Below are 27793 nucleotides of genomic sequence, written 5' to 3'. Positions count from 1 at the left end.
AACTCTTTCTAAAAAGATTTTATTTATTTTATTTTATTTTTAGCAAAATCACCCAATGTAAAATTCTTTCTTTTATTATTTCTTTTTGTGATGGCCAAATTATAGTTTTCAGTTTTTATAGACAAGAGATCTCTAATTGCATTTTGAGCCAATCTTATTTGTTGTGGTTTTCCATCGATTAAAATATAAGGATTTTTAACATTTGTATCAATTTTAATACTACAACCACATAATTGAACATTTTTAACTATTTCTTCATTTACACTTCTCTCTTGTAAAAGATTAATTTGATTTTTTTTAATTGGCATTATTTTTTTTGTAGTTTTTAAACAATTTGATAAGAACTCTTCAACGCTAACAAAAGTACTAAGAGAATGAAATGCATGTCTAAATGATTCTTGATAAAATAATAAAGCAGTTTTATGTGATTCAGTTGAAGGATTGAGTATTTGATTTTCAATATCATTGGCATCTTTAGAAAACAATTTAATAATGAATGGTTCATTTCCATAGATTGAACGTCCAAAACTATCTGAATAGAATCTAAAAAATGATAAGATTGTATCACCTAAATTATTTGTATTATATTCATCCAAATTTTTGTTTTTCTTTCTTTTATGACCTTTATTGTTATTATTGTTATTATTATCCACTGAAAAGTATCTTGAAGCTATTTCTATCAATTTCACCCAATTTCCAATTGTTAAATTGGATGTAGTATTTGTAAGTTCATTTGGATTACATTTATCTATATACTTGTTGATAATACAAAAATCAATTAACAAAGAGAACAAATTTGATTTTGTAAGATTCTTTACACTATGTTTATTATTATTATTATTATTATTATTATTATTATTATTATTATTATTATTATTATTATTATTATTATTATTATTATTATTATTATTATTATTATTGTTATTGTTATGATTTTTATTATTGAATATACTTGGTATCATTGAATTCTCAACTATAACTTTTTGAAGGTTTAAAGATGAATAAACCTTTGAATTATTTATAATTTCACCAGTTTCACTATCAACAAACAATGAATTAATACTCCAATCAATGATTGAAAACAATATTGATAAAATTGAAGGATTTTTAGTAATGTATTGTTGTTGTACCAATGTTTCATACCATTTACTAGTTTCAAGCCCAATTAAACATTGAATTTTATCTATTTTGAATTTAAATAATGGAATGTCACCTTGGATCTTGATAATTGAACAAGCTTCAGCTGATATAAAAGAGGATGTTTTAATTTCATCTTTTAATTGATTTAAAATTTCGTTCTTTTCAGCTAAATTCATATGATCATTTTGATTCTCTAGTTTTAAGTATAAATTTAAATTTGAATTTTCATCAAATAACATTGTAGCGGTTGAACCAATAATTTCCAATGTTGATTCTTTAAATACTGTATCATTTAACGTATTTAAAAATGATGTTAATTCTTTGACAATCAATAAACGACTTTCGTATAATGGGAATAAAGTATCTTTTTTTTTGTTCATATGATCCAAGATGCTATTAACCAAAATATTTTTTTTCTTTTGACTTTCTTGATCCAATGTCATCTGTTTGAACGAACGAGCAATCCAATAGAAACCTAATGCTCTATCATCTTTCAAATCACTATATGCAACATGGTACCAAGCTGAAACCTTCTTTTCAATGTTTACTCTATGAATCAATAAACAATTCTCTTTGTGTTGTTCACCAAATTCCTTTAAAAACTCATTTTCAAAAGTTTGTTGAATTTTAATGTAATCATTTTTCATTTCACCTTTGATATCTTTTGAAACTTTATCACTAATGAAACCTTGATCAAGGAAACCAATCATTATAGATTCTTCAGATTCTGCTGAATAATGTCTTAACAATGAATGAACTTGAAGTTTATACTGACTATATAAGATTTTAGCACTATTTAAATAGATTTCATAGCCATCAACCAAATTACTTTTATCAAGACTAATATTTGGTAAGAAATCACCAATATAAACCAACTGATCAATTTGATCATACATTTTACCCATAATTTTTTTCGATTGATAATAGACTCTGGTTGAATTCTCTCTTTGCATATAATGTGGATAACCTACAGTTTGTAACCGAATGTTTACTTCTTTTGGAATAGTGCCATGAATACCAGTTTTTGGATAATCAATTTCTTTAAAACATTCTTTAGAGATTTGAATTGAATATTTGTGATTTGCACCGTATTGATCAGAGATTGCCAAATGTGAATGATACAATTTACCAAGTTCTTGACGTTCAGCATTTGTAGAGTACATTGAGGATAAAGCAAATGGATCATTGAAAACATTGGCCTTTTTATCATTGTTTGAAACGGTCTCGACAACTAAATAGGCTGTCTCTGATTCTGAACGATTACCAATCAATGATTTATCGTAACAAAAGAAATAACGATCACCATCTAAATCTGAACCTGAAATTTCTTTAAAGTTTGGTACGTCACCTTTTGTTGAGAAAACCAATACATTTCTTAAATGTCTTAATCTTATATTATCAACAGCCTTTAGATATCTTACATCACCAGGATGAGTACAAGGATTTTTAATTACCATTACCAATCCTTCGATTACTTTTTCATATTTACGACCATCATCATCATCATCTTCATCTTCCTCTTCCAATTGAACAAATACAGTATTTGGTGGTAATGAATTTGTTGGATCACAAACACCCAACAACATTCTACTATCTTTAATCTCTATATGACATTTTTGTTGAATTCTCTCCATTTTTAATTTATAAAGACTAATTAAAATTCTACGAATGTAAGGATCTTGATAAAGTTCACCCTCTGTAATATCTGGAAAGAATTCAACGATTGCTTGTTTGGAAGCATTGGTATCATTTACGATTTGAGCCACTTGATTTAGATAATGATCTTGTAATGCAAAGAAAACATTATCTTGTGTACCCAATGTTGAGAGTAAACTGATGACTTGTCTATTTAATTTACATCTTGAAGTTGTCGAAACACTGCAAATCTCTAATGTTCTATGTTCATCACCACAATCGATTGGATTGAATTTCACCATACTTGGTCTAATATAAATACCAGATGGATCGGGTGCTTGATTGTTTACCACCAACACACCTTTATTTCCACCTATTCTAACTTGATATGCACATGTTGATGGTCTGAAATTATAATTTTCATTTAAATGTTTAGCAAGTTCTGGACCAATTTCACCACATCCCTCGGTGAATTCATGGGTATTTCTGGTGATATCTTGGATTCTATAGATACGATTCTGTGGTAATGTAACTGTTGGAATCGTTGTTGAAAACATTAAACCAATACATCTGAAAAACTTTCTAACATTATCAACATGCTCTATACCACTCCAAATTTTAACCGTATGTGTACCAATTTGATTAGAAACGAACCAAGATGAATATTCTCTTAACTGACTATTACTATTACCAGCATACGAATAGATTTCACCACCAACCAATATACCACCCTCAAGTATTGGTTTAATTCTATTCTCATGAAGTGGATGTTTATTATTTACACCTTGAAGTGGTTCCAATGATTCATTTACAATTTTAACCACAATGAAATTGGATGAACCAAATTTACGAACAGCTCTACATGATCTTTGTAGTGTTGGTTGAATGAAAATAGTTCTACTTGGTGTTATAAAAACATCACGAATCATTGTAAATTCACCACTCTTTGTTGAGAGATCCTTTTTCTTTGCATAATAAGGATCGGGTAAAAAATTTTTCAAACAATCACCTATGAATTCTTTATAATTAATGAATTTAGTTCTCTTTGAAATCAATGATGTTATAATGAACTCTGCTTCCTCTTGTTTACCAAATGCCAATAGATTATTAATTTCAACTATAAAATCTTGATTTAAAACTCTACCATATGAACTTTGACTTTGTAAACATTGTAATAAATAATGAATTTCCAAATTCCTTTTAATATATTGTAAATTTAAATCGATAATCATACAATTGTTATTTTTGTTAATACCACCTTGAATAAAACAATTTAACTCTAAAGATGATTCATACATTCTGAATCCATTGGCTATCAATGGTTTAATCACTTCTTTAATTTCATTATCTATTGTTGATAATGTTAATCTATATACAAATGCTTGACCAAAATCATCTTTCTTTGGTTTTGATTTATTCCAAAAAACTATATGTGTTTTTTTCTCTTCCTCGAAAATTAATGGTCTTTTTACAATCAATAGGATATGAACAATATTTTGATATTTATCATTTACAAGTAAAAATGTACTTTCAATATCGGTTAATTTTAAATTTAATCTATATCTTTGAAATCTAGTTTTTTTTGTGAAAAACATTTCTCTTTTGCCATAAAACAATTCGAATGAATCATCCAATTGACCAATACCATGATATTTTGTTGGACTTGACATATTACCATATTCAAAACTTCTAATTGAATAATTTTTATTTTTAGATTGACTTAAATCATTAATATTATCATCTTCAAAATGAAACGAAGATCTATCAATCATCCAATATTTAAGACCATTTATATTTAATAAAGATTTTAATCTATAAATTGATTGCTCTTTATCTATACATGTATTTAAAATAACGATTATATAACTTGATAAATATTCATCATCACCTTCCATTCTAATTGAAACTTGGTCAACTTGATTGATAATATCTGGAAGTTGGAATAATAAAAGCTCTCTAAAAGTTTCAATATCAATTTCAATATGATAAATTGATAAAATCACACATTTTATATCTTTATCTAATGGACCACCATCAAGTTGATTATTTGTAAAATATTCATTATTAATATTTAATTTCTTCCAATTTAAAAATTGATTTTTTGTAATAGCTTGTCTCTCTCTATTTGATAAAATTTGATTAATTGAATTATTTAATAAATTTTCACTACTCTAAAAAATTATAATTAAGAGTTATTAATTTTCATTTTTTTTTTTTTTTAAAAAAAAGTATATATAATTAATATATACATACTAATATATCTAATATTTTTAAATCTTTATCATCATTATAAATTATAATGAATTTTGATTCATTTTTTGATCTAGCTCTACCTCTACGTTGAATTAATGATTTTAAACTTAATATACCATCATAACAAATTACTATATTACAATCTTGAACATCAATACCCTCTTCCAATACATTTGTTGTAACTATTAACCTACATTTACCATCTCTAAATTTTCTAATTATACTTTGTTGTTTCTCTGAATCCATACCGTCGACACCATTATGACCAACCAATCTCTTGGTGTGTAAATACTCTTGGAATGGTTCTTTCTTTAACATTGAAGTTAAATTTGATGCACCGAATCTAGTTTCAACAAAAACTAAAATTCTTAAATCCTTTTGTAATTCACCATCGGATGCATCGCTAATTGCATATTCTAAAGAACTGATTAACTTTCTATAACGAGTTGAACCTTTTTCAAAATTTGATTCCCTATCTTCATATTGACCACTAATGTAATATCTTAATTCCAATAATTTATTGTAGAGTTCATTCTCTTGATTGGTAGATTGCATTAAAAGATCCAATCTAGTTAAAACTTGTTTTGGTCCTTCTGTTGACAATACTGATAACAATGCATATAGTTCTATCAATACTTTTGTATACTCTATATAGATTGATTCTAATTGTTTGGAATATTTATCTAATCTTTCCAATGCTTTTAAAAAAGATGGATTACCTCTAACACCATCCAAATCAACATCACTATAATTTAAAAAGATTTGTAATTCTTTACTATTTGATACCAAAAATTCACAAATCGAAGTTTCTATTAATGATTCTTGACCAGAGGTTTTGAACGAAACCAATTCAGGTTGTAATTCTGATTGAGTGGAATTTGTAAGTAATGATGTTGGTTTGAAAACTCTTGAAAGCATTCTTTCCTCCATATCTTTGATTGATCTTTGAACTATATCAATCGTTGAATTACCAATACTTACAAGTGAAGCCGTTAAACCCAAGATTCTTGGTCTATAGTTTAAATCGGTTTTACGAATGTAATCAACCACCTTATTGAAATCATGTTCACCAGTTGCATGATGAACTTCATCAAAAGTGATGAAATAGAAATCGAGTATATTCAAATGACGTACCTCTAAAAGATTCACTAAACTACCGACTGTGGACACCAATACATCATATTCTTTTGATCTAACAAATGCTCTTGTTCTACTATCATTAATTTCACCATATAATTTACATACTTTTAAATTTGTAATTGCTTCAATTGCACCGGCTTGTTGTGTAACCAATGGTACTCTATCAACCAAAAACAAAGCTATCCTCTTTGAATCACCACATGAATTATCTTGATCATTTATACTAAACATCTCTAACAATGTCATTATTGATACCAATGTCTTACCCATACCAGTTGGTAATACCAATAATGTATTATCTTGAGTAGATTGATAATAACTTTCAATTTGATAATCTCTTGGTATAATTTCTACACCTTCTTTAAATTTTGGTATCATTGGTTTTTCTTGTGGTAACTTTGTTGGTTTATAATGAACATCTTTTGTTTCCATTCTTGGTTGAAATTTATTACTATTATCATTATTTTTAAATAAACTATTTAAACTATTATTGTTATTATTATTATTATTATTATTATTATTATTATTATTATTATTATTATTATTATTATTTTTATTATTATTATTATTATTATTATTATTATTATTAAAATTATTATTATTATCATTATTATTATTATATTTTTTATTTATTGAATTAAAACCATAATAATCAATATCTTGATTTTTATAAACTTGAATTTTTTCGAAAATAGGATTATTTAAAAAGAATTTCCATGGTTTATCTTCATATCCAAAGTCTAAAATTGTTTTTGCATGATCAAGACGAAATGAAAATACCTTTTTAAATGGATTCATATGATAGAAACCAATTATATTATAACATTCTTTATAGCTACACATTAAATATGGTTTTTGGACTAATAAATCATGTTTTCTTGAATCAAACATATAATAACTATTATCATTGACTGTTGTTGAATATTGTTGTTGTAATGATTTTGAAACTAAATGATATCTATCAATATTTGGTAATTGATCTATAATATCAGCACCATCTCTATAGTTGTGATCATAGAAATGATTATTATTAAAAATACTTGAACTATCTCTTAGAACCTCGAGATAAACACCCTCCATATCAATATAAAAACCCAAATGTTTATATTCCAACACTCCATTTAAACAATTTGAACAATATAACCATTGATCATATTGTTCAATCTCTTTTGATTTGGAATCGACCTCCATTGATGTGTGTCAAATTCCGTAACTTTTGAAATTTAATAAAATAAAAAAAAAAAAATAGTGAAAAAAAGTTTCTATGTATTAAAATTTTTTTTTTTTATTATCCTAATTTATTTTCTATATAATATATAAAATTTACAAAAATGGAATGAAGGAAAAAAAAAAAAATAGGGAGATCATGAATTTCAAAAAAAAATAATTTTATTAAAAAAAAAAAAAAAAAAAAATTAAAAAAAAAAAAAAATTAAAAATAAATTAGAAATAAATAAAAATGTTTAGCAAAAACTTTTATTAATAAAACACCAAAAATAAAAAATAAACTTAAATTTTTAAGTGTGTTTATTTTGGATTTAATTTTATTTACAAATTTGGAAGTATTCTATTTTTGTCACTATGATTATGATAATATCATATTTTTTTTTGTTGTTAATACTACTGGATCCAATTGATAATGGTGAAAATGTCTTAATTTTTGATTTGAACATATATTGTATTTTTTTAGTATTTTATATTTTTTAATTTTTGTAAGAAATTCTTGTTAAAATTATTATTCTTATTTTTATTTTTATTTTTTTGTAATTTTAATCCACGTATACATTCTTTTTAGTTTTTTATTATTTTAATTTTCATCATTTTTTTTATTTTCTTGCTTGCCAACAAAAGAAATATACACCCTTTATATATAATTAAAAAAATGCAGATTTCAAAAATAAAAAATTTTATGATATTTTTAAACAATAAATTAATAACAAAAAATAGAAGTTTGTTAAATAATAATAGGTTTTTTGGTTTCAAACCTTCTAAAGATTTAAATAAAGAAAATGAAATTAATAATAGTGATTGATTAGCAATGGAATGTGGTTATAAAAAATATAATGAAAAAGATTTCTTCAAAATTGAATATTATTAATCAACAACAAATTTTAAAAAATCCTTTTGTTTTTAAAACACCATTTGAAACTAGACAAGACAGAGAAAGTATTAATAATAATAATAATAAAAAATATAATAATAAAAATAATAATATCCTTTTCTTTAGTAGATTCTTTTATGGTAATTTTAAGAGTAGTGATTCCATTGAAAAAGAGCGTGTAAGAGAGAAACTTTTATTTGAATTTGCAGCTCCATATTCATTAGCATTAATTTGTATGTGGTGCTAACATCAAGATTCAGAAAACCAATATCAAATAACAAAATATACAGATTTGCATACACTCAAGCTGTAAGTATATCTAGTGGTATTTTATCAATTGCAAATCAACAACATTTCAAACAAACTTATGATGAAAAGGTAAAGAAATCTTTAAACAAAATTCCATTTCCAAGTTTTTTAGTTAATCCTCATTTAGATAGATCTTGGTTCATTGTTTCCTCACTCTCATTAGCTCCAATACTTTTCAAAGTCAATTTCCTATTCCTCACTCCTTTCTTTCTTTATATATTTATAAAAAGTAAATGTGGAATGTTAACAACAGAAAGTTTCTCAAGTTGCACAAAAATAAAGTCTGGTTCTAAAGGTAGTGACAAAGATCCAGTTAAATAATTTATTAATAAAGTAGTATTTTTTTTACCTTTTTATATTTTTATTTCCATCTATTAAACCATGGTCCTTCTATTGAATAATTTTTTAAATTATTATTTTCATTATTATCATTATTATTTGACATTAAAATTGATGTTGATTGTGGTGACCAAATTGAATAATCAATTGATATTTGATTTTCAGTTTTAGATCTTAATTTCATTTTATTTTCAATATCTTTTTGATCAATTGGATTAAAACCAGTTGGATCATTTGATTTTAAGAATCTAATATCAATTGTCCATCTAACTGAATTTGATAAATTTGGTAAACTACAATGTACAGTTTTATTTGTAAATACTACAATTGATCCAAGTGATAATGGTGAACATGTTTTAATTTTTGATTTATAATCTTTACTAAAATATTTTTCAATTTCATTTTCTTCAATTTCTAAATACCATGAATCTTTGAAATTTGAATCTAATGTTTTTTGTAATTTATGATTTAATAATTTTTCATTATTTGAATTAGGTATAATTTGTAATGGTCCATTTATTTCATTTATGTTAACTAATGGTATCCAAACTGTAATTTGTTGGAAATCTTCTGACCCAATTTCTAAATAGGCCGCATCCTGATGCCATGGTACATTAAAATATTTATTATTTGGTGTTTTTGATCTTAGATTCCATTCTGGATGACCTGATATTTCATTGGTATCTAATAAAATTTCAACTAAATCTAATAGTTTTGTGTTACTAAATAATTGTTCACCAAATGATTTCTTTAATCTTGATGCAAATTCTGTATGTAATAATATTGATGTTCCTATATATTCTTTTTCTGCTTCAATTAATTTCATATCAACTGATAATTTATTATTTAATGAATAATCTGTCTTTATTAAACCACTATTATATAATCTTTTAATTAATGAATTGGTTTCATTTTCAATTTCTTTTTTAATTGGTTCAAATTCATTTTCATTAAAAAAATCTTTTAAAATTATATATCCATCTTTTAAAAATTTTTCTTTTTCTTTAAAAAATATTTCTTTCATTTTTTTTTTTTTATTTCTATAGGTTAATTAAATAAAAAATGAAAAAAAAATAAAATTAAAAAAATTAAAAATTAAAAAAAAAAAAATAAAATAAAATTAAATTTCCAAAAAATTCTCAACATTTTAAAAATAGAATAAAATAAAAACAATTAATTTTATATTGTTCAATTAAAACTAAAAACATGTTAAAGTTTTTTATAGGTTAAGTTTTAACCAATTATATAAAAAAAATATATTTTTATAAATGAAAAAAAAAAAAAAAAATAATTAAAAAAAATAAAATAAAAAAAAAAAAAAATTTTAAACCCAAACCCACACACTGCGCACTTTCTTTAATTATTACAAATTTTTTAAACAATAAAAACCACGAAATGTGGTATTTAAAATTGTTTTTTTTTTTTGTTTAAAATTTTAATTTAGTCCAATTCTCCCAAGTACCAATTTATATAAATATATCTGTATTATTAGTTTACCAAAAAAAAAAAATTAAAAAAAAATTAAAAAAAAAAAAAAAAAAAAAAAAAAAAACTATCTATAATGAAATTATTTAATCATTTTATAAAGTTTGTATATTTATTTAAAAAAAAAATTAATTGTCAAAATAAACTACTTTCATTGATTACTTACTTTCACTTTTTTTTTTTTTTTTTTTTTTTAAATTTTTTTTTTTTTTTTAAATTTTTTTTTTTTTTTTTTTTTTTTTAAATTTTTTTTTTTTTTTTTTTTTTTTAATTTTTTTTTTTTTTTTTTTTTTTTTATTTTTTTTTTTTTATTAAAGTAATACTGTCTTTTTATATTTACAAAGAAAAGAAAGAATATATTATTTAAATTATATATTTTTTGCATTAGTATTAGCATTTGCATATAGTGTTGGATTAATATTTTTAGTTATAAATAGTTTTAGAATATTTTATAGAAATTTGGAAACTTTATGGATTTCAATATTATCAATTTTTGTATTATCATGTACAGATAATTATTATCAAGTTTTTAAAGATTCGTGTAAACATATTTTAGCAATATTTTTAGGTGGTGTTGTATCGATTGCATCGATTTCAATGGTTGGTAGATCAGTTTGGCCAAATGTTTTCATTAATATAGTATTCTTTTTCATTTCATCTGGATTATTTTTAACATCAAATTTTTTCTCATTTCTTCATGCAAAGAATATGTTTATAACTTATTATTTCATGGTTTGGTTATTACACTATCCATCACCAATTGGAGATTATTTTTACTCACCTGTACCACAATTGAAATTTCTATCGGTTGCATGTGTCTCATTAGGTGTTTGTATGTTCACTTGTTTAATATTACGTTATTCATTCGCAACTGATTTATTTCAACAAACTTCAAATCAAATACTTAGACAATCAAGTGAATTTTTAAAAGTACTTGGAAAAGATTTAAATTTGTTAATTATAAAATCAATAAATTCAGATAGAAATGATTATTCAATTCAAGAAGAAGAATTTTATAATAAAATTAGAAATAACCTATTTCAAGACATACCAATGGACCAATTGGTTTGTAATAGATTATTAGCTAACCAAAAGAAATCAACATTGGATGATTTACAATTTATTTATTATGAATATTCAAGATTATTAAATAGATTAGGATGTGTTTTAAAACAATCGAAAAAAGAAATTTGGAGTCAAGATTTATTCATTCATTTAGATAATCTTCAAATTTTATTCGAAAGAAATCATAAAAAACTTTATGCACTTAGATTTGGACTTTGTGATGATTTTCCAAATGAAATTTGTAAAAGAATTATAATACCATTATTACCATACATTGAAATCCTATTAAAAGAATGTAATTATATTTTTAATGTAATGTCAAAACAATTAAGTTTAAGATTAACTCATGATTCAAATAATAAAATCTTTGAAAATTGGTTTAACAATTATCATAATAATTCAAATCATAATAATATATTTGATAAACCAATAAATGAAACAAATATAAATTTACATAATATTAATAATAATAAACATAATAATAATAATAATAATAATAATAATGAAGATATTCAATTAAATTATTCATCATCATCAACAACAACTAATTGTGATTCTTCAAGTAGTTGTTGTTCTTCTTGTAATACTATTAATAATTTTAAATGTTTAAATTTAATATTAAATGAAAATAAAGATAATTTTAGAATTAATTCAATGGAATGGTATCAATTAGAAATTAATAAATCATTTGAAACAATTGATAAAACAGTTTTAAAAATGCAAGATATTCAAAATAAAATTTTAGATTTAAATTTTTTAATTGATCAAAATTATAGAGATATACTATCAAGAGTTTCATTTTTTATTAGAGGTTTTGAAAAATTTAGTGTTGAACAAAAAACTTTATCTTCTCAAGTATTTTTATTATCTTATCATTTATCATTAACTAGACAATATCCACAAGAAGTTAAAATATTTTATGGTGTAATTAATAGTATAAAAAGCTATTTTAAAAATTATAATCAAAATAAATTAATTGAAAAATTAAATAAAAAGAAAGAAATTGAACAATTTCCACCACCAATTTTACAAATTAAATTTACAAAAAAAGAGAAAATTAATAAATTAATAGATTATTTCATATTTAAGAGAATTTTATTTAATTGGTTATTTTCATTGAAATATTCTTTAGCTTCGAGTATTTTAGCTGTGGTTGTGTATGAATTAACTTTACATTCGAAATTCATTTTCTTTAGAAATATGGAATGGATACCAATTATATTCATAGTTTCATCATCACCTATAACTGGTGCAATTGCAAATCAAACTGTACTTCGTATTATTGGTAGTATATTTGGTGGATTCATGGGTTATGCTGCATTGGTGCTAATGTGTTTACCAAATACTAGAGTTGGTCAAGCTTTTATTTTCATTGGTTTTTCATTCTTTACAATTGCTTTATCTTTTTTAATTGTAAAACAACAACCATTTGAAAAATTAGTAATTTATATTGTTTTTGGTTATTCGGTTGTAACACAATTTCAATATGAAGCTTGGACACATGATATTATACCAACAATATTAAGAATTTGTCATATTTGTATTGGTCTTTTATTTGTTGCAATAGTTGGTTATATTTTACCTTACTATGATTATAGACAATTAGAAAAGAATTTATATCAATTACCATTTGGAATTATTAAAACTTTTACTTTTTTAATGAGTTTTAGTTTTATTAATTCAAGTGAACAAATTATAAATAATGATGATGATGATGATACAAATGAAGATTTAAGCTCAAATTATTCATTAAATTCATCAAATGAATCAAATTATTCAAACAATATTGAACAACAACAAGTTTGGAAAAAGGATAATATTATACCAAATATTTCAAAACAAGGTTTATCATTTCAACAATATAGATTTTTATTAAGTAAAGTTTATATTGAATTAAGAACTAATTTCCCAATTCAAAGAACATTATTAATGGATGCTCAATTCGAGTTAACATTTAGACAAAGTAAATATGAAAGAATTGAACATATTTTCATTTCAATTCAACAACTTCATAATATTTTCGGTGCTTTGGATTTCATTGTAAGTGAATCAAATCAAATTAGTCTTCAATGTATTGGTAATACTGTAAAGGATAAATTATTTTTGTTATTGGTTGAATTAAATATAACTTCCCAATATCTTTATAATATAGCTTCATTTGAAAAGGATAGATTTAGAGTTGACCAAAGGAAACCAATTGATAGAGATAATAGTTTACTCATTTGTAATGATTTAATTAATACAATTAGAGAAAGAATTGATATTGGTAATCTTTCTATCCTCAAAATTCAACATTTAAATGCAATCATTTTCATTTTAAATCAATTTATAACTCAATACAATTTAGTTTTCAATTTACTCTATGATTTCATTAAAAGAGTTAATATTAAAAAAATTAAAACTAATAATTACAATATTACAAAACCAAATGAAATTCAAAATTTAGAGGATATAAATTATCATTGTGTTGTTGGTGAAGATATAAAAGATGTAAAAAATTATCAAATTTTAAAAATTTTAAAATAAAAAATTTGGTTTTATAACTTCAATTAAAGAATTAAAATAAATTAATAAATAAATAAATAAATTATTTCATTTAATATTTTAAAAGAGATTTTACACTTGCAAAAAAAATAAACGAGCTTTTGTGTTAGTTTATAAACAAAAAGGTTTAAAGCAAAAAAAAAAAAAAAAATAATAAAAAAACAACGATTTAATTTATTTTAATTTATTTTTAATATGGATTTAGTAACACTCAAAAATACTCAAATAGAAAATATAAAAAAATGAATGATGTAACCATTGTGATTTTTGAATTTTTTTTAATAATAAGGGCTGTCCACTTATTAGATGGATTTAGTCACAAACTACCACCAGGTAGATTACCAACAAATGTTCAATCGTTGTATATTGGTAATATTAAACAAGAATTAGAGATTGGTTCAATTCCTAATACTGTAAGGAGTGTCCATTTATTAGATGGATTCAATCAAAAATTAAAACCAGGTATATTACCAGAAGGTGTTAAATCGTTGTATTTAGGTGATATTAAACAAGAATTAGAGATTGGTTCAATTCCTAATACTGTATTACATGTCCATTTATTAGAAGGATTCAATCAAAAATTAACACCAGGTATATTACCAGATGGCATTAATAATTTATATTCTTTAATATTGGAAAAAGAAAAAAATAAATAAACAATCAATCAGAAAAGATAATTGAAAAAAAAAAAAAAGAAAATGTTTAATAAGAATTAATTTGGAAGTAAAATAATTTTTGGATGAGTAAATATTAATAAACTCACAATTAAAATTTAGAATCCAAAAAAATGAAAAAAAAAAAAATTTTTAAAACAGAATGGTTGCATTCATTTTTTTTTTTTTTTTTTTATATCTTTTGGGTATTTTTGGGTGTTCTATTTATCTGGATAAAAAATAAAATGGAATATAGTTTTATATATATATTTTTTTCGTATCAAGCTTGAATGTTTTTATCAATAATATGATTGTTGGTTGCTTTATTTTATTTGAAAAAAAAATTAATTTTTAAAATATCTTTTTTTTCATTTTATTTGAAAAAAAAAAAAAAAAAAAATGGTTTTGAAAATTTTTAAAAAAATGGTTGGGTCACCCACAATTCTTATAAAAAAAAGCCATTTGGATAGTTTTTTTTTTTTTTTTTTTTATTTTTTTTATTTTTTTTTTTTTGAGATTTGGTATAAATACAAAAAAAAAATTGTTTTTAAATCATTATTAATAAAAACTTAAAATAAATTATATATAAAAAAATGGACGGTGAAGATGTTCAAGCTTTAGTTATCGATAACGGTTCTGGTATGTGTAAAGCCGGTTTTGCTGGTGATGATGCCCCACGTGCTGTTTTCCCATCAATTGTTGGTCGTCCAAGACACACTGGTGTTATGGTCGGTATGGGTCAAAAGGATTCATATGTAGGTGATGAAGCTCAATCAAAGAGAGGTATCTTAACCCTCAAATACCCAATTGAACACGGTATCGTTACCAACTGGGATGATATGGAAAAAATCTGGCATCATACTTTCTACAATGAACTCCGTGTTGCTCCAGAAGAACACCCAGTTCTCTTAACCGAAGCCCCATTAAATCCAAAGGCCAACAGAGAAAAAATGACTCAAATTATGTTTGAAACTTTCAACACCCCAGCCATGTACGTTGCCATTCAAGCTGTCTTATCCTTATATGCCTCTGGTCGTACCACTGGTATTGTTATGGATTCAGGTGATGGTGTCTCCCACACTGTACCAATCTATGAAGGTTATGCCTTACCACACGCCATCTTACGTTTAGATTTAGCTGGTCGTGATCTTACCGATTACATGATGAAAATCTTAACTGAACGTGGTTACTCATTCACCACCACTGCCGAAAGAGAAATCGTCAGAGATATCAAAGAAAAATTAGCCTACGTCGCCCTTGACTTTGAAGCTGAAATGCAAACTGCTGCCTCATCATCAGCCCTCGAAAAATCATACGAATTACCAGACGGTCAAGTCATCACCATCGGTAACGAACGTTTCCGTTGTCCAGAAGCTCTCTTCCAACCATCATTCTTAGGTATGGAATCTGCTGGTATCCACGAAACCACCTACAACTCCATCATGAAATGTGATGTTGATATCCGTAAAGATTTATACGGTAACGTCGTCTTATCTGGTGGTACAACTATGTTCCCAGGTATTGCTGATCGTATGAACAAAGAATTAACTGCTTTAGCCCCATCAACAATGAAAATTAAAATCATTGCTCCACCAGAACGTAAATACTCTGTCTGGATTGGTGGATCTATCTTAGCTTCACTCTCAACTTTCCAACAAATGTGGATCTCCAAAGAAGAATACGACGAATCAGGTCCATCAATTGTCCACAGAAAATGTTTCTAAACAAAAAAAAAAAACCGAGTGATGAAAGCGCTTCTCACAAAATTATTTATGTAAAATATTTAATAAAATACATTATTTAAATCTTTTTTATTTTTTTTAGTTGTTGATCTTTATCCGACTTTAAAAATAAAAAAATTGTAAAAAAAAAAAAAGTTTATTTGTTTAATTTTATTGTTGTTTTTAATTTTTTACAACCATTAATTTATAAAACCAACACCTAACTATAATGAAATACAATTTGTATCTTGGAAAAAAAAAAATTAATAATATAAATAAAATGTAAACAAGTATCCGGTGGAAGGAACTAACAGTTGCCTTATCCAGTTCAAAAAAAAAAAAAAAAAAAGAAATTAAATTACCATTTTATATTTAACTAAAATAAATTAAAAGGTTTATTTTAATAATAGATTTATTATTTTTTAAAAATCAATAATTAATGTTGGATAAGATGAACGAATAAAAGATAGAGTTTCAGGTCTTTTAAATGATGAGGATTTATGAATTCTTAAAAGTTTTGGGCAAGAGAAAATGATTTTAACGATTGAACCATCACTAATTGCAAAATCTCTTGAACTAAGAGTTTTTAAGTTTGAAGCAAGTGGAGAATTACAAAGAGCAATCATAGAGTTATCAGTTAAATCATAACAACAAGATAAAGATAAAGAACTAATATGATGTAAATTTTCAATCATACCTCTAAAAGAAACATCATTCATACTTTTTGGATAAATTAAATCTAATGAATCTAAATTTGGAAATAGTAAACCAATATTTGAATAATTCTTTGATGGTGCACTTGAATTACTAATTGTAAAAGATTTTACAGATTCATTCTTTACTTCCAGATTATTTTGATTTGCTAATAATAGTTGATATTTGTTTGATTCAATTTTAAAATTTTCCAAATTCTTTAATGATAATAAAATAGTATTAATTTGATTATCATCAGCATTAAATCTAAGATCTAAATTTTTGATTGATTTTAATTGAGAAATGAAATTTGAAAAATCTTCAAACGGTCTACTTGAAAATAATTTTAAGTTTGTTAATGAATTTGACCAAGTTTGAATATCATTTGACATATCATTATTTTTTAAATAATCAGAATAAGAATTTATATCTAATGATTTAATTGGATAAGATTTTAATGATTTCAAATCTGAACTAATAATTTCATCAGTTGTTAATTTAAATTCAACTAAATTTGGACAACGTTTCATTAATTCTGATAATGGTTGATTTGTTGACATTTGTGAATCAATAATTATTTCTTTTACAGAGGTTGGAATATGATTAACATTAACTTTTGGTTCCATATTTCTTAATAATATTTTTTCAACAGAATAAAGTGAACCAACTAATTCTAAACAATCCAATGGAAAATCATAATAATGTAATCTAACATCTTTTAATGTATTCTTTGAAGTTTTTAAAATTGAAATTAAAAGTTCATTTGGAAATTCATTATCTTCAATATCTAAATGAGTTAATGAATTAAAATTTAATTTACTATAATCTATTGGTTGTTGCTGTTGTTGTTGTTGATCATCAGTGGAGCTAGAATTATATCTACCACCAAAAATTTTTAAATATTTTAAATTATTTGATACATTTGATAAATCATTAATAAATTGATAAAATGAATCTGAATTTAAATATAATGAATCAAAAATTAAAGATTGTAATTGAATTTGATTACCAAATGAAACATAACGTCTTTTTAAAATTATATAATCTAATTGAATCTTTAAAGTTTCAGTTAGAGTTGTTAGAGAATCTTCACTTGAAAAGATTTGTTTAACAATTTCTGGATTAAATTTATTCAATGATTTTGTATCTTGAATGAATGATAAAATTCTTGAACATAGTGATGGACAACGAACTGAATATTTCAATAAAATTGTAAATGGTAAACGTGATGGAAATTGACTTGAAGATTCTAAAATGAAATCATCAATTAAATTTAAATTAAATTTAAAAGCATTTTCAATATATTCATGAGTTTGTTCTATAATATCTTGATGATTAAATTCAATTGATTTTCTCATTGTTACAAGTTTTGTAACAGAGGTATGAATTTGAAAATCTGGTGTTGAAGCTGTACGTAATATTAAAATTGTTAAAATTTTATAAGAATCTTGTAGATATTGATGTACTAATAAACTATCGGGTGGCAATGATAATAAAATATCAATTAAATTTAAAAATTGGTGAAATGAAACTGCCAATAATTTTTCACTTGTAATCTTTGCATGATAGGGTGAATAAAGTGATGCACTTTCAAATAATAATGGTACAACTACTAATGGATCCATTTGTTTCAATTTATTATAAATCTCTTCAGATTGTTTAAAATCGCCACAAACATCTAAAATGGTTGCTAATGAAGTAAGATTATTTGGATTTTCATTATAACGTACACTTGCTAATAATTTATCTTTTGCTGATTTTCTTAATACTACATCGGTTGCACCATTTGGTTTAATTTTTAAAAGTTCAAAATCAACCAAACCCAATAGATGATAAAGACTTGAATCAGTTGTTGAAGATCTTGAAGCAATGCTTAGCTTTTGATTACATGCTTCCAATAGACCAATCTCTTCACTAAAATCTGAATTAAATCTAGAGATATCTGGTTGCTGAACTTTTCTACCATAGTAAACTTGATTAGAATAAATTAATTCAACCGCTTTCATATATAATGAAATACCTTCAGATCTTGCAATCATATTACTATGTTTTACAACTGGTCTAATTGATTTAATATCAGTGTAAAATAAAACTGGTAATCTAATTTTTTGAGTGGATGCACTTGCTTTCTTTAGAATTGATTTAACACGACTTGAAAGTTTAATACCACTTTTATTTTGAAATTTCAATAAAACTTGATAAAGATCAATTGAATCTAATAGATCGAATTTTGTATCCAATTCTTCATCAGATAAACCACCATTTAAACAAGATAATCCATTGGAATATTTCTTTAAAATTAAAGTTTTAATTGAAATTGTCCAAAAATCTTTTAAAGTATCAAAACGATCATTACCAATGATACGATTAAGGAAAGAAACAATGATATGAACACATTTCTCTTCAGAAGAAACACTTTGACCAGTTAATTGAATTCTTTGATCTTCTTTAATTTGATTTCTAAATACTCTTGCAACCATTTCATTTAAAATTGATTTTCTTAATGATTTATTGGTTATCAATGATCTAATTCTACCTAAATGTCTATGATTGATGCCATATTTATGAGCTTCAACTGAAATATCCAATTGATCTAAATAATCAGTACCTAATGATGATAATCTTTCCCATTCAATTTGAATTTCCTTTGCAGCATTTGGTATAATTTCATTATAGAGTCTTGTTGTTAATTCATCAATATCCTTATTATATTCAAGATGATTTGGATCCGATAAACCCCAACCACTATAAGAATCTGATGATAATGGTTTTACACTTTGTTTTAAAAGTTCAGGTCTAATCATTTTATAAAAGATATCACGAGAATTTGATTTACCTTTTGGTTGATCGACACAGAATGATTGAGGTGGTAATAATCTACCAAAATCAACAACATAATATTGACCTTTTGATTTATGAACTTCTAAATCACCTGGTCCATACATGAATTTTGGATTGATACCAGTTAAATGACCTCTTAAATTCATTGATTTTCCAATGGTTTCCATTATTGAGTTTAATTCTAAATCCTCTGCATGTACAGTTATACCACCATCACTTGAACCATAGGTTAGTGTTTGTTTATTAATCTCCATTACTGACATTGCAATCAAACGATAACCAAAATAATCAATTATACACATCAATGGTACATTAACTTTATCTGCAAATTCATTATCTAAAACATGTTGAAAAAATGATGATAAACTTTTTAATTCATTACCTGCAGCTTTTGAAGCACTGGTTTCCGATGGATATTTACCGCCATATAAATAACCATTTTCACCGATTTTAGTATCATATGCAAACTTGAATAGAATACCTTGACAAATGAATTTTTGACCACCTGCAATACCACCAATATCAATTGGTTTAATGGTTTTTAAATGATCTGGTAAAAACATTTCCTTTATAATAATAAAACCATAATTCTCTGCAAAATTTACAAAATCCATTGCTAAAAATGTAAGTTTTTGAAATTTCTCTAATGATGGTTGTAAACGAAGTAATGATTGAAATTCTTGATTCCAATCTCTACCTTTATTTTCATTACCAATCTTTTTATTTCTAGTTTCTTGTAAATATTTTTCTTGTTTAATTTTTAATTCATTTTCATCATCTGAACTATTATTATTATCTTTACCACCATATGAATAAATATCACTATTTGATTTTTTATCACTTTCGTCATCATTATCATCATTATTATTACTACCATAATTACTACCATAAATATCACTACCACTATAAGATAAACCATATGAACTATAAATTGAAGATGAATCATCAATATCATAACCATTACCTTTTTTTGGACCATATCCACAACTAGAACTATTACCATATAATGATGATGTTGATGTAGAATCACCAACTGGTCTTTCATATGAAAATATTGATGATGATGCTTTATATGCACTATATATTGATTGATTGTCACCACTGTTCTCTTCTTCTTCTTCTTTTTCATTATCACCATCTTCAATTTTACTATCACTACTGTAAACTGAATAATTTGATGAATTTTTATAATTATTTGATTTATTATTTATTATTAAATTATCTTTATTAATATCACCATTTATTAACATGGATTCCATGCTTGTAGTAATTGATTTATAATTAATTTGTGGTTGATATTCAATTGACTGAATATTTTCATAGCCAAGAGGAGAACTAGAAATAATAGTGGTGATACTATTACTATTTGCATCATCATTTTTGGATGAATTTGTAATAGTAGTGTTGACATCAGTGATATTTTTGTCGTCATTTTCACTATTATTATTATTTTTATTATTTTTATTATTATTATTATTATTATTTTTATTATTGTTACTAATATTGGCTTTATTTTGATTATTTTGATTTTTTTCTTTTATTGCCCAATACGATAGAATTGTTTTAAAATTATTTTCCATTTGGTTTATAAATCTTTTTTTATAATAAAAAAAAAAAAAAAATAAAAAATAAAAAATAGTAAAAAATAAATGGTTAAAAAAAAAAAAAAAAAAAAAAAAAAAAAAAAAAAAAAAAAAAAAATGAAAATAAATAAATTAATCAAAAAAAAAAAGTTATTTTTATTTTTTTTGTAGTGCCCCAAACCAAAATAAAAAAAAAAAAAAAAAAAAGGGGGTTTGGTTGAATATGACAGAATGAAAAAAAAAAAATAAAAAAATAAAAAAAACAATATTTTTTTTTTTAAAAAGTATGATAAATTTTTGGGAAAAAAAGTTGATTACAATTTTAATCAAAAAAAAAAAAAAAAAATGGAAATAAAAAAGATATTTTGATTCTGTGAAAAAAAAAACTAATAAATAAAATTTTATTATTATTGTTATTATTATTATTATTATTAATAATTAATAGTTAATTATTATTAATTATTATTATTATTATTATTATTATTATTATTATTATTATTATTATTATTATTATTATTATTATTATTATTAAATTAATTGATTATACAAGCTGATTTATTTTGAAAATTATTATTTCTATTTTCTTTTTCATTTTCATCATCACTATCACTAACCATGACAGAACTTCTATAATAATCATCATAATCTATATATTCATCTTCTCCATCATCATCACCATCATCATTATCATTATCATAACGATATTTTTTATTTTTATTATCATAATATTTTCTTGAATTATTTGCATCATCAACACCACCACCATTGTAACTACTAAAACTTGTTGCATTTGAATTTACTATACCACCTGTATCACCATCAAAAGTTGTAGTATCATTTATATAAGTTGTAGTTAATAATTTTTGAAAATCGAAAATATTATCATTCATTTCATCCTCTTGATATTTTAAGATCACTTCTCTTAAAAAGTGATCAGTTTTAATTGATAAACGAATTGAATAAGCTTGATAGACCAACTCTAATGAATCGATTTTTGTACTATGTTCTTTTAAAGTTTCAAAGAATTCTGTCATACCAACTTTCAATAGCTCTGATTGTAACATTTTCAAAAGAGCAATTGATAACCTAAATAAAACTTCAATCGAGTTTCCATTACCATTTGCACCCCAAAAAAAGTAATCCCATATAGTAGAAATAGTCTCAACTGGTAATACATAAACAAATATAGTACTCCACCAACCTTGAATAAACATATACATTTGAATACCTTCATCCTTTAAATGTTTTGATAAATTTGGTAAATGTTTCTCTAATTCCAATTCAAATATTGTTAAATATGATGGTAAAAAACTTTTTTTCTTAAAAAAGTGTCTCATCTAAATTAAAAAAATAAAAATAAAAATGAATTAATATATATATATTTTCATTTCATTTCTATCTACCTATTAATTTCTATATATATAATATTTACACCATGTTTTTTAATTAATAAATCCATCATCCAAAATGATTCTTCTTCATGAAAATAACATAATAAAACTAAACATAAATAATTCATTCCTTGTGTATATTGAACTTCTTCATTATAAATTGCGTATGCTTTTAAAACTTTATATAATGATTCTTTACTGTGTATAAGAATAATAAATAATAATATTTTAGTAAATTAATTATTATAGATTTATATATATATATATTATATTTATATAGTTATATATTTACTTTTGAGATTGTTTATCTTTCATTTTAACTTTATATTGACTTGATGGAAAAGTTCTAACAGCATCAGTTCTAACATCATTTTCTATATCTTCATTTTTAGTTTCTAAACATTGTTGATAAACATTTTTATTATTTTCATTATCTTTTAATTTCTCTAAATCTTCCATTAATGCCCATATCCTTGTTCGATATTCATCAGGTAACTTAATTTTATTCTTTATATAATGTTCAACTTTATTCTTTAATATCATTATTCTTGTCATATGTTTATTTGGATATGGATAATCTTCAAAAAAATAACACCATGGTTTTGATTCATCAGTTTCATCATCTTCTTTAAAATTTGTATCACGATAATTCTTTTTATCATTAATATCAATTTTAATTTTATTATTTTTATTATTATTTACATTATAACTACTATTATTACTATTACTATTGCTATTACTATTGCTATTGCTATTACTATTGCTATTGCTATTACTATTGCTATTGCTATTGCTATTGCTATTGCTATTGCTATTGCTATTGCTATTGCTATTGCTATTGCTATTGCTATTGCTATTGCTATTGCTATTGCTATTGCTATTGCTATTGCTATTGCTATTGCTATTGCTATTGATATTGCTATTATTTACACTATTATTTACATATTCATTTGCCATTTTATTAATGTCATTATTATTATAACTATTTAGATTGAGATTGAAATTAAGGTTGATATTATTTATAGTATTATTTGCTGTTTCTTCCATAGTAAAAGAAAATGAAATAATAATTTTAGCTTGAAAAAAAAAAAAAAAAAAAAAAAGTAAAAAAGTAAAAAAAGTACTATTAAATTTTTTTTTTATTTAAAGAAATTAATTTTTTTAGATTCATAGATCGTAATTATTTTATTTTTATTTTTGTTTTTATTATTAATGAGATGGGTGATCGAAAAGAGAGTGAGGAATGTTTAAATGAGTTTTTTTTATAATTTTTTTTTTCATAAAATTTTTTTTTTTTTTTTTAAAAAAAAAAAATAAAAATAAAAAATTAAAAAAATATTTTTTTAAAAATTTTTTGGCGAAAGGGCAAAAAATAATAAAAAATAAAAAAAAAAGTCGTCATATTTAAAAAGATCTTTTTTAGCATTGAATTTTCAAATCATTTACCCTTATTCAAATAAAAAAAAAAAAAAAAAAAAAAATTATAAAAAAAAAAACAAAACAAATGTCCAAATAAAATATGTGTATTAATAATATTTAAACCCCTTCTCACTCAATAAAAAAAAAAAAAAAAACTTAAAAAAGTAATGATTTGAACAAAATGAGTTTTTGAGAAAATATCTTATAATATCCAAAAATAAAAAAAATTAATTTTTATTTTAAAAAAAAAAATAAAAAAATAAAAAAAATAAAAAACATAAAAAAATTAAAAAATTGAAAATTAAAAAAAATAAAAAAAAAAATTGTGCATTTGAATTTCAAACAAAGAAAGTATTAACCTCTTAAATAAAATAGAATTTAAAACATGGCAATCTTTAATTTAGTTGATCAAGCGTCATCATATGGGGCATATCACCATAATACAATGTAAGTTTTTAATTTTTATTTTATTTTTTATTTATTCCTAATGATACTAATCAAATTTTAATTATTTTTATTTTTATTTTTATTTAAAAAAAAATAGTAATAAATTCATTCACATTGTATTCGTTCCATTGATTCTTCTTACAGCATTTATTTTTGTAGATAATTTACCACATTCACCATTTTTAGAGGATTTATTAATACCATTAAATTCAATCAGTAATGGTTTAATTCCAGTTGCACTTAGTACTCCACTTGCAATTGCATTATCTTTATATTATTGTATTTTAGATGTTAGAGTTGGTGTATGTATTATTTTCTTTTTTTATTTATTTTTTTTTTAACAAATATTAATTTTTTTTTTTTTTTTTTATTATTTTTTTTTTTTCATTATTTAGTTAGCTTCAATGCTCTGGATAAATGCAGCAAATTATGCAGCAGTATATTCAATTAATACTTATGGATTAGAATTAGCAACTTATTATGGTACAATTGTACATATTGTATCTTGGATCTCACAATTCATTGGACATGGAGTTTTTGAAGGTAGACGACCAGCATTGATCAGTAATATCTTTCAAGTATTCATCGCACCATTTTTTGTTACACTTGAAGTAGTCTTTATGTTTGGATTTTTAAATAGAACTAGAATTGAAGTTGATCATAACATCAGAATTAAAAAAAATATATAAAAACATTTAAAATTTTATTATTTTATAATTTTAAAATTAATTTTTATTTTATTATTATTATTATTATTATTATTATTTTTAATTATTATTATTATTATTATTATTTTTATTATTATTTTTTTTATTATTATTATTTTTATTATTATTTTTATTATTATTATTTTTATTATTATTGTTTTTAATATTATTATTTTTTTATTTAAAAAATCTCTTAAAATCACCCCTTTTTAAAAGAAGATAATAATAAACCAATTTACAAAAAAAAGACAAAGATAATCTTAAAATCACCCCTTTTTAAAAGAAGATAACAATAAACCAATTTAAAAAAAAAAAATCAACCCGAAAAAAAAAATAATAAACCAATTTTCAAAAAAAAAACAAAAATAATCTTCTTATTATTATCTTCTTTTAAAAAGGGGTGATTTTAAGAGATTTTTTAAATAAAAAAATAATAATAATAAAAACAATAATAATAAAAATAATAATAAAAATAATAATAAAAATAATAATAATAAAAAAAATAACTTTTTTTTTTTTTTTTTTTAGTATAAATTAAATTTTTTTTTTTTTTTTTATAATAATAATAATAAAACTGATTAGATTTAACAATGGCAGAAGTTAGTTTTAAAGAAAGTGATATTTTAAAAAAATATAAAGAAACCCATAAAGCAGGCTATGATGAAATAATTGAAAAACCAAAAGCAGTTGTTTTTTTTGACTTTATTAAAGATTTTGGTGTTATAGTTGGTGGAATTATTGGTTCAATCCCAATTATTGTAAGTATTGTTTTAAAATTAATTTTATAAATTTATACCATTATTAATTTTTTAAAAAAAAAATATATATTTTATAAATTACACACAGGGTTCAGGAGCTAGTGTAAGTTCTTAAAATTAATTTTAAAAAAAAAGTTTAAAATTTTAGAATGTTAATATATACTTTTTTTTTTTATTTAGGCAGTTTTTAATGTTTTGTATGATCATTTTGCTGTAGACCCAAGTTCTGGAGAGGTAATTAGATTTGTTACACCTGAAGAATTTGAAAGTAGACTAAACTCTTTTCGTCGTCAAATGGAAGATTTTGTAAATCAAAAGTTGGATCAAACATATGTTAGTATAGCAAATTCACACCATAGAGCATTACAAAAAATTTTAAATCGTTACCATGAATTAATTGTTACTTTTGAAAATAATTTTGGTGTTCCAATTTCAAGTTTAGGACAGTATGGTATTAATGTTAAAAATTATAAAAATTTCAAACCATCTGAAGATATACCAGAAGGTAAAGAGGAATTACAACAAATGATAAGAAGTCAATATTTGGACGTAATGAATAAAATTGATGAATGCATTGAATTTTTTACAGGTGGCTCAAGAGAACAAAATTTATTATTACGTGGTAATTATGTAATTACAATTTTATGGTTCATTACATTACAACGTGATGTTTATGCTATTGGTGAGAGATGGGATTTCCCACCACAACTTAGAGATCAAGTTAAAGATTCAATTTCTGTTAAAATTGATGAATGCTATAAACATCTTACTACTGTTACCGATCGTGATCAGTTCAGAGCAGATACAGATTATGATAATAAGGATTTGTTAAGAATCTATAGTCGTTTCACATTTTTAGATTTAAATCTATATAAAGAAAACTTCCACAGACCAGTTCTTAACCGTGACACAAAAGTAGTTGAAATTGGTTCAAAGTATGATAATTTCCCACTTTATCTAGTTAATCATGGTGTTCTTGACATGAGATTACCTCCATATGAAATTGATCATCCTGCAGAAAATCTTGGCTTTGCCGTATATGATTTTATCAATGATGGTGTATTATGGTTAAATTTTTCATTGTTATTAGACTTTGGATACAAAGTTTCAAGACCAACACGTTCATTTAAAAAAGTTACAATGGAAATTAGAATAAATGATTACGAAAATCCTAATGATTTTAGTGTTACTGTTGACTCAACTACAAAAGCAAGCAAAGATATGGAAAAATTAACTTTTAGATCTTTTGCCCAGTACAGACTTTTTGTCGAACAAGATTTTGGTAGGGTTTACAAATGCACATTTGATTTTTCACAAGAGAAAACAAGTTTTGATGTAAGTTTCCAATCACTTGAACCATATATGAATCAACTTAATTGTGTTCACTATAGATTAGAATAGAAAATGAAAAAATTTCCAATTTATATTTTTTAGATTTTACTCTTTTTTTTTTAAAAAAATAAAATTCAATTACACCACCACCACCACTACCACTTTCACCACCCATTATATTTTTTAATAAAATTTAAATATTTAAAAAAATGTTTTTAAATTCTATTACTATTATTC

The 27793-nt window shown here is 23.3% G+C and overlaps 10 protein-coding genes across 10 annotated transcripts; 6 read left to right on the top strand and 4 right to left on the bottom strand.

Annotated features, from left to right (window-relative positions):
- Positions 1–23: 23 nt before the first annotated feature.
- rrpA (RNA-directed RNA polymerase) lies at positions 24–7359 on the bottom strand (the record flags this gene model as incomplete). Its single annotated transcript, XM_631001.1, has 2 exons — positions 24–4946; positions 5029–7359. The coding sequence occupies 2 exons, from the start codon at positions 7357–7359 to the stop codon at positions 24–26; spliced, it is 7254 nt and encodes a 2417-aa protein (XP_636093.1).
- Positions 7360–8231: 872 nt separating this feature from the next.
- Positions 8232–8516, top strand: DDB_G0289745 (hypothetical protein; the record flags this gene model as incomplete). The annotated part of the gene is made up of 1 exon (XM_631000.1): positions 8232–8516. One exon carries the CDS (start codon positions 8232–8234, stop codon positions 8514–8516), a length of 285 nt encoding a protein of 94 aa, XP_636092.1.
- Positions 8517–8939: 423 nt separating this feature from the next.
- On the bottom strand, positions 8940–9941 carry DDB_G0289743 (hypothetical protein; the record flags this gene model as incomplete). Its single annotated transcript, XM_630999.1, has 1 exon — positions 8940–9941. One exon carries the CDS (start codon positions 9939–9941, stop codon positions 8940–8942), a length of 1002 nt encoding a protein of 333 aa, XP_636091.1.
- Positions 9942–10478: 537 nt separating this feature from the next.
- DDB_G0289741 (hypothetical protein) lies at positions 10479–14165 on the top strand (the record flags this gene model as incomplete). Its single annotated transcript, XM_630998.1, has 3 exons — positions 10479–10504; positions 10720–13957; positions 14079–14165. The coding sequence occupies 3 exons, from the start codon at positions 10479–10481 to the stop codon at positions 14163–14165; spliced, it is 3351 nt and encodes a 1116-aa protein (XP_636090.1).
- Positions 14166–14253: 88 nt separating this feature from the next.
- On the top strand, positions 14254–14667 carry DDB_G0289739 (hypothetical protein; the record flags this gene model as incomplete). The annotated part of the gene is made up of 1 exon (XM_630997.1): positions 14254–14667. The coding sequence occupies one exon, from the start codon at positions 14254–14256 to the stop codon at positions 14665–14667; it is 414 nt and encodes a 137-aa protein (XP_636089.1).
- A 590-nt stretch (positions 14668–15257) lies between these two features.
- Positions 15258–16388, top strand: act5 (hypothetical protein; the record flags this gene model as incomplete). The annotated part of the gene is made up of 1 exon (XM_630996.1): positions 15258–16388. The coding sequence occupies one exon, from the start codon at positions 15258–15260 to the stop codon at positions 16386–16388; it is 1131 nt and encodes a 376-aa protein (XP_636088.1).
- A 419-nt stretch (positions 16389–16807) lies between these two features.
- On the bottom strand, positions 16808–21499 carry DDB_G0289737 (hypothetical protein; the record flags this gene model as incomplete). Its single annotated transcript, XM_630995.1, has 1 exon — positions 16808–21499. One exon carries the CDS (start codon positions 21497–21499, stop codon positions 16808–16810), a length of 4692 nt encoding a protein of 1563 aa, XP_636087.1.
- Positions 21500–22035: 536 nt separating this feature from the next.
- On the bottom strand, positions 22036–23850 carry DDB_G0289735 (RabGAP/TBC domain-containing protein; the record flags this gene model as incomplete). Its single annotated transcript, XM_630994.1, has 3 exons — positions 22036–22839; positions 22935–23091; positions 23186–23850. 3 exons carry the CDS (start codon positions 23848–23850, stop codon positions 22036–22038), a joined length of 1626 nt encoding a protein of 541 aa, XP_636086.1.
- Positions 23851–24697: 847 nt separating this feature from the next.
- On the top strand, positions 24698–25448 carry DDB_G0289733 (hypothetical protein; the record flags this gene model as incomplete). Its single annotated transcript, XM_630993.1, has 3 exons — positions 24698–24759; positions 24857–25061; positions 25155–25448. 3 exons carry the CDS (start codon positions 24698–24700, stop codon positions 25446–25448), a joined length of 561 nt encoding a protein of 186 aa, XP_636085.1.
- Positions 25449–26056: 608 nt separating this feature from the next.
- DDB_G0289731 (N-terminal delta endotoxin domain-containing protein) lies at positions 26057–27625 on the top strand (the record flags this gene model as incomplete). The annotated part of the gene is made up of 3 exons (XM_630992.2): positions 26057–26224; positions 26313–26327; positions 26405–27625. 3 exons carry the CDS (start codon positions 26057–26059, stop codon positions 27623–27625), a joined length of 1404 nt encoding a protein of 467 aa, XP_636084.2.
- Between the last annotated feature and the right edge of the window lie 168 nt (positions 27626–27793).

Source organism: Dictyostelium discoideum (assembly GCF_000004695.1).
Source record: "Dictyostelium discoideum AX4 chromosome 5 chromosome, whole genome shotgun sequence".
NCBI lineage: Eukaryota > Evosea > Eumycetozoa > Dictyosteliales > Dictyosteliaceae > Dictyostelium > Dictyostelium discoideum.
Note: the sequence above shows the minus strand (reverse complement) of the source record. Positions and strands in the feature narration are given on the sequence as shown.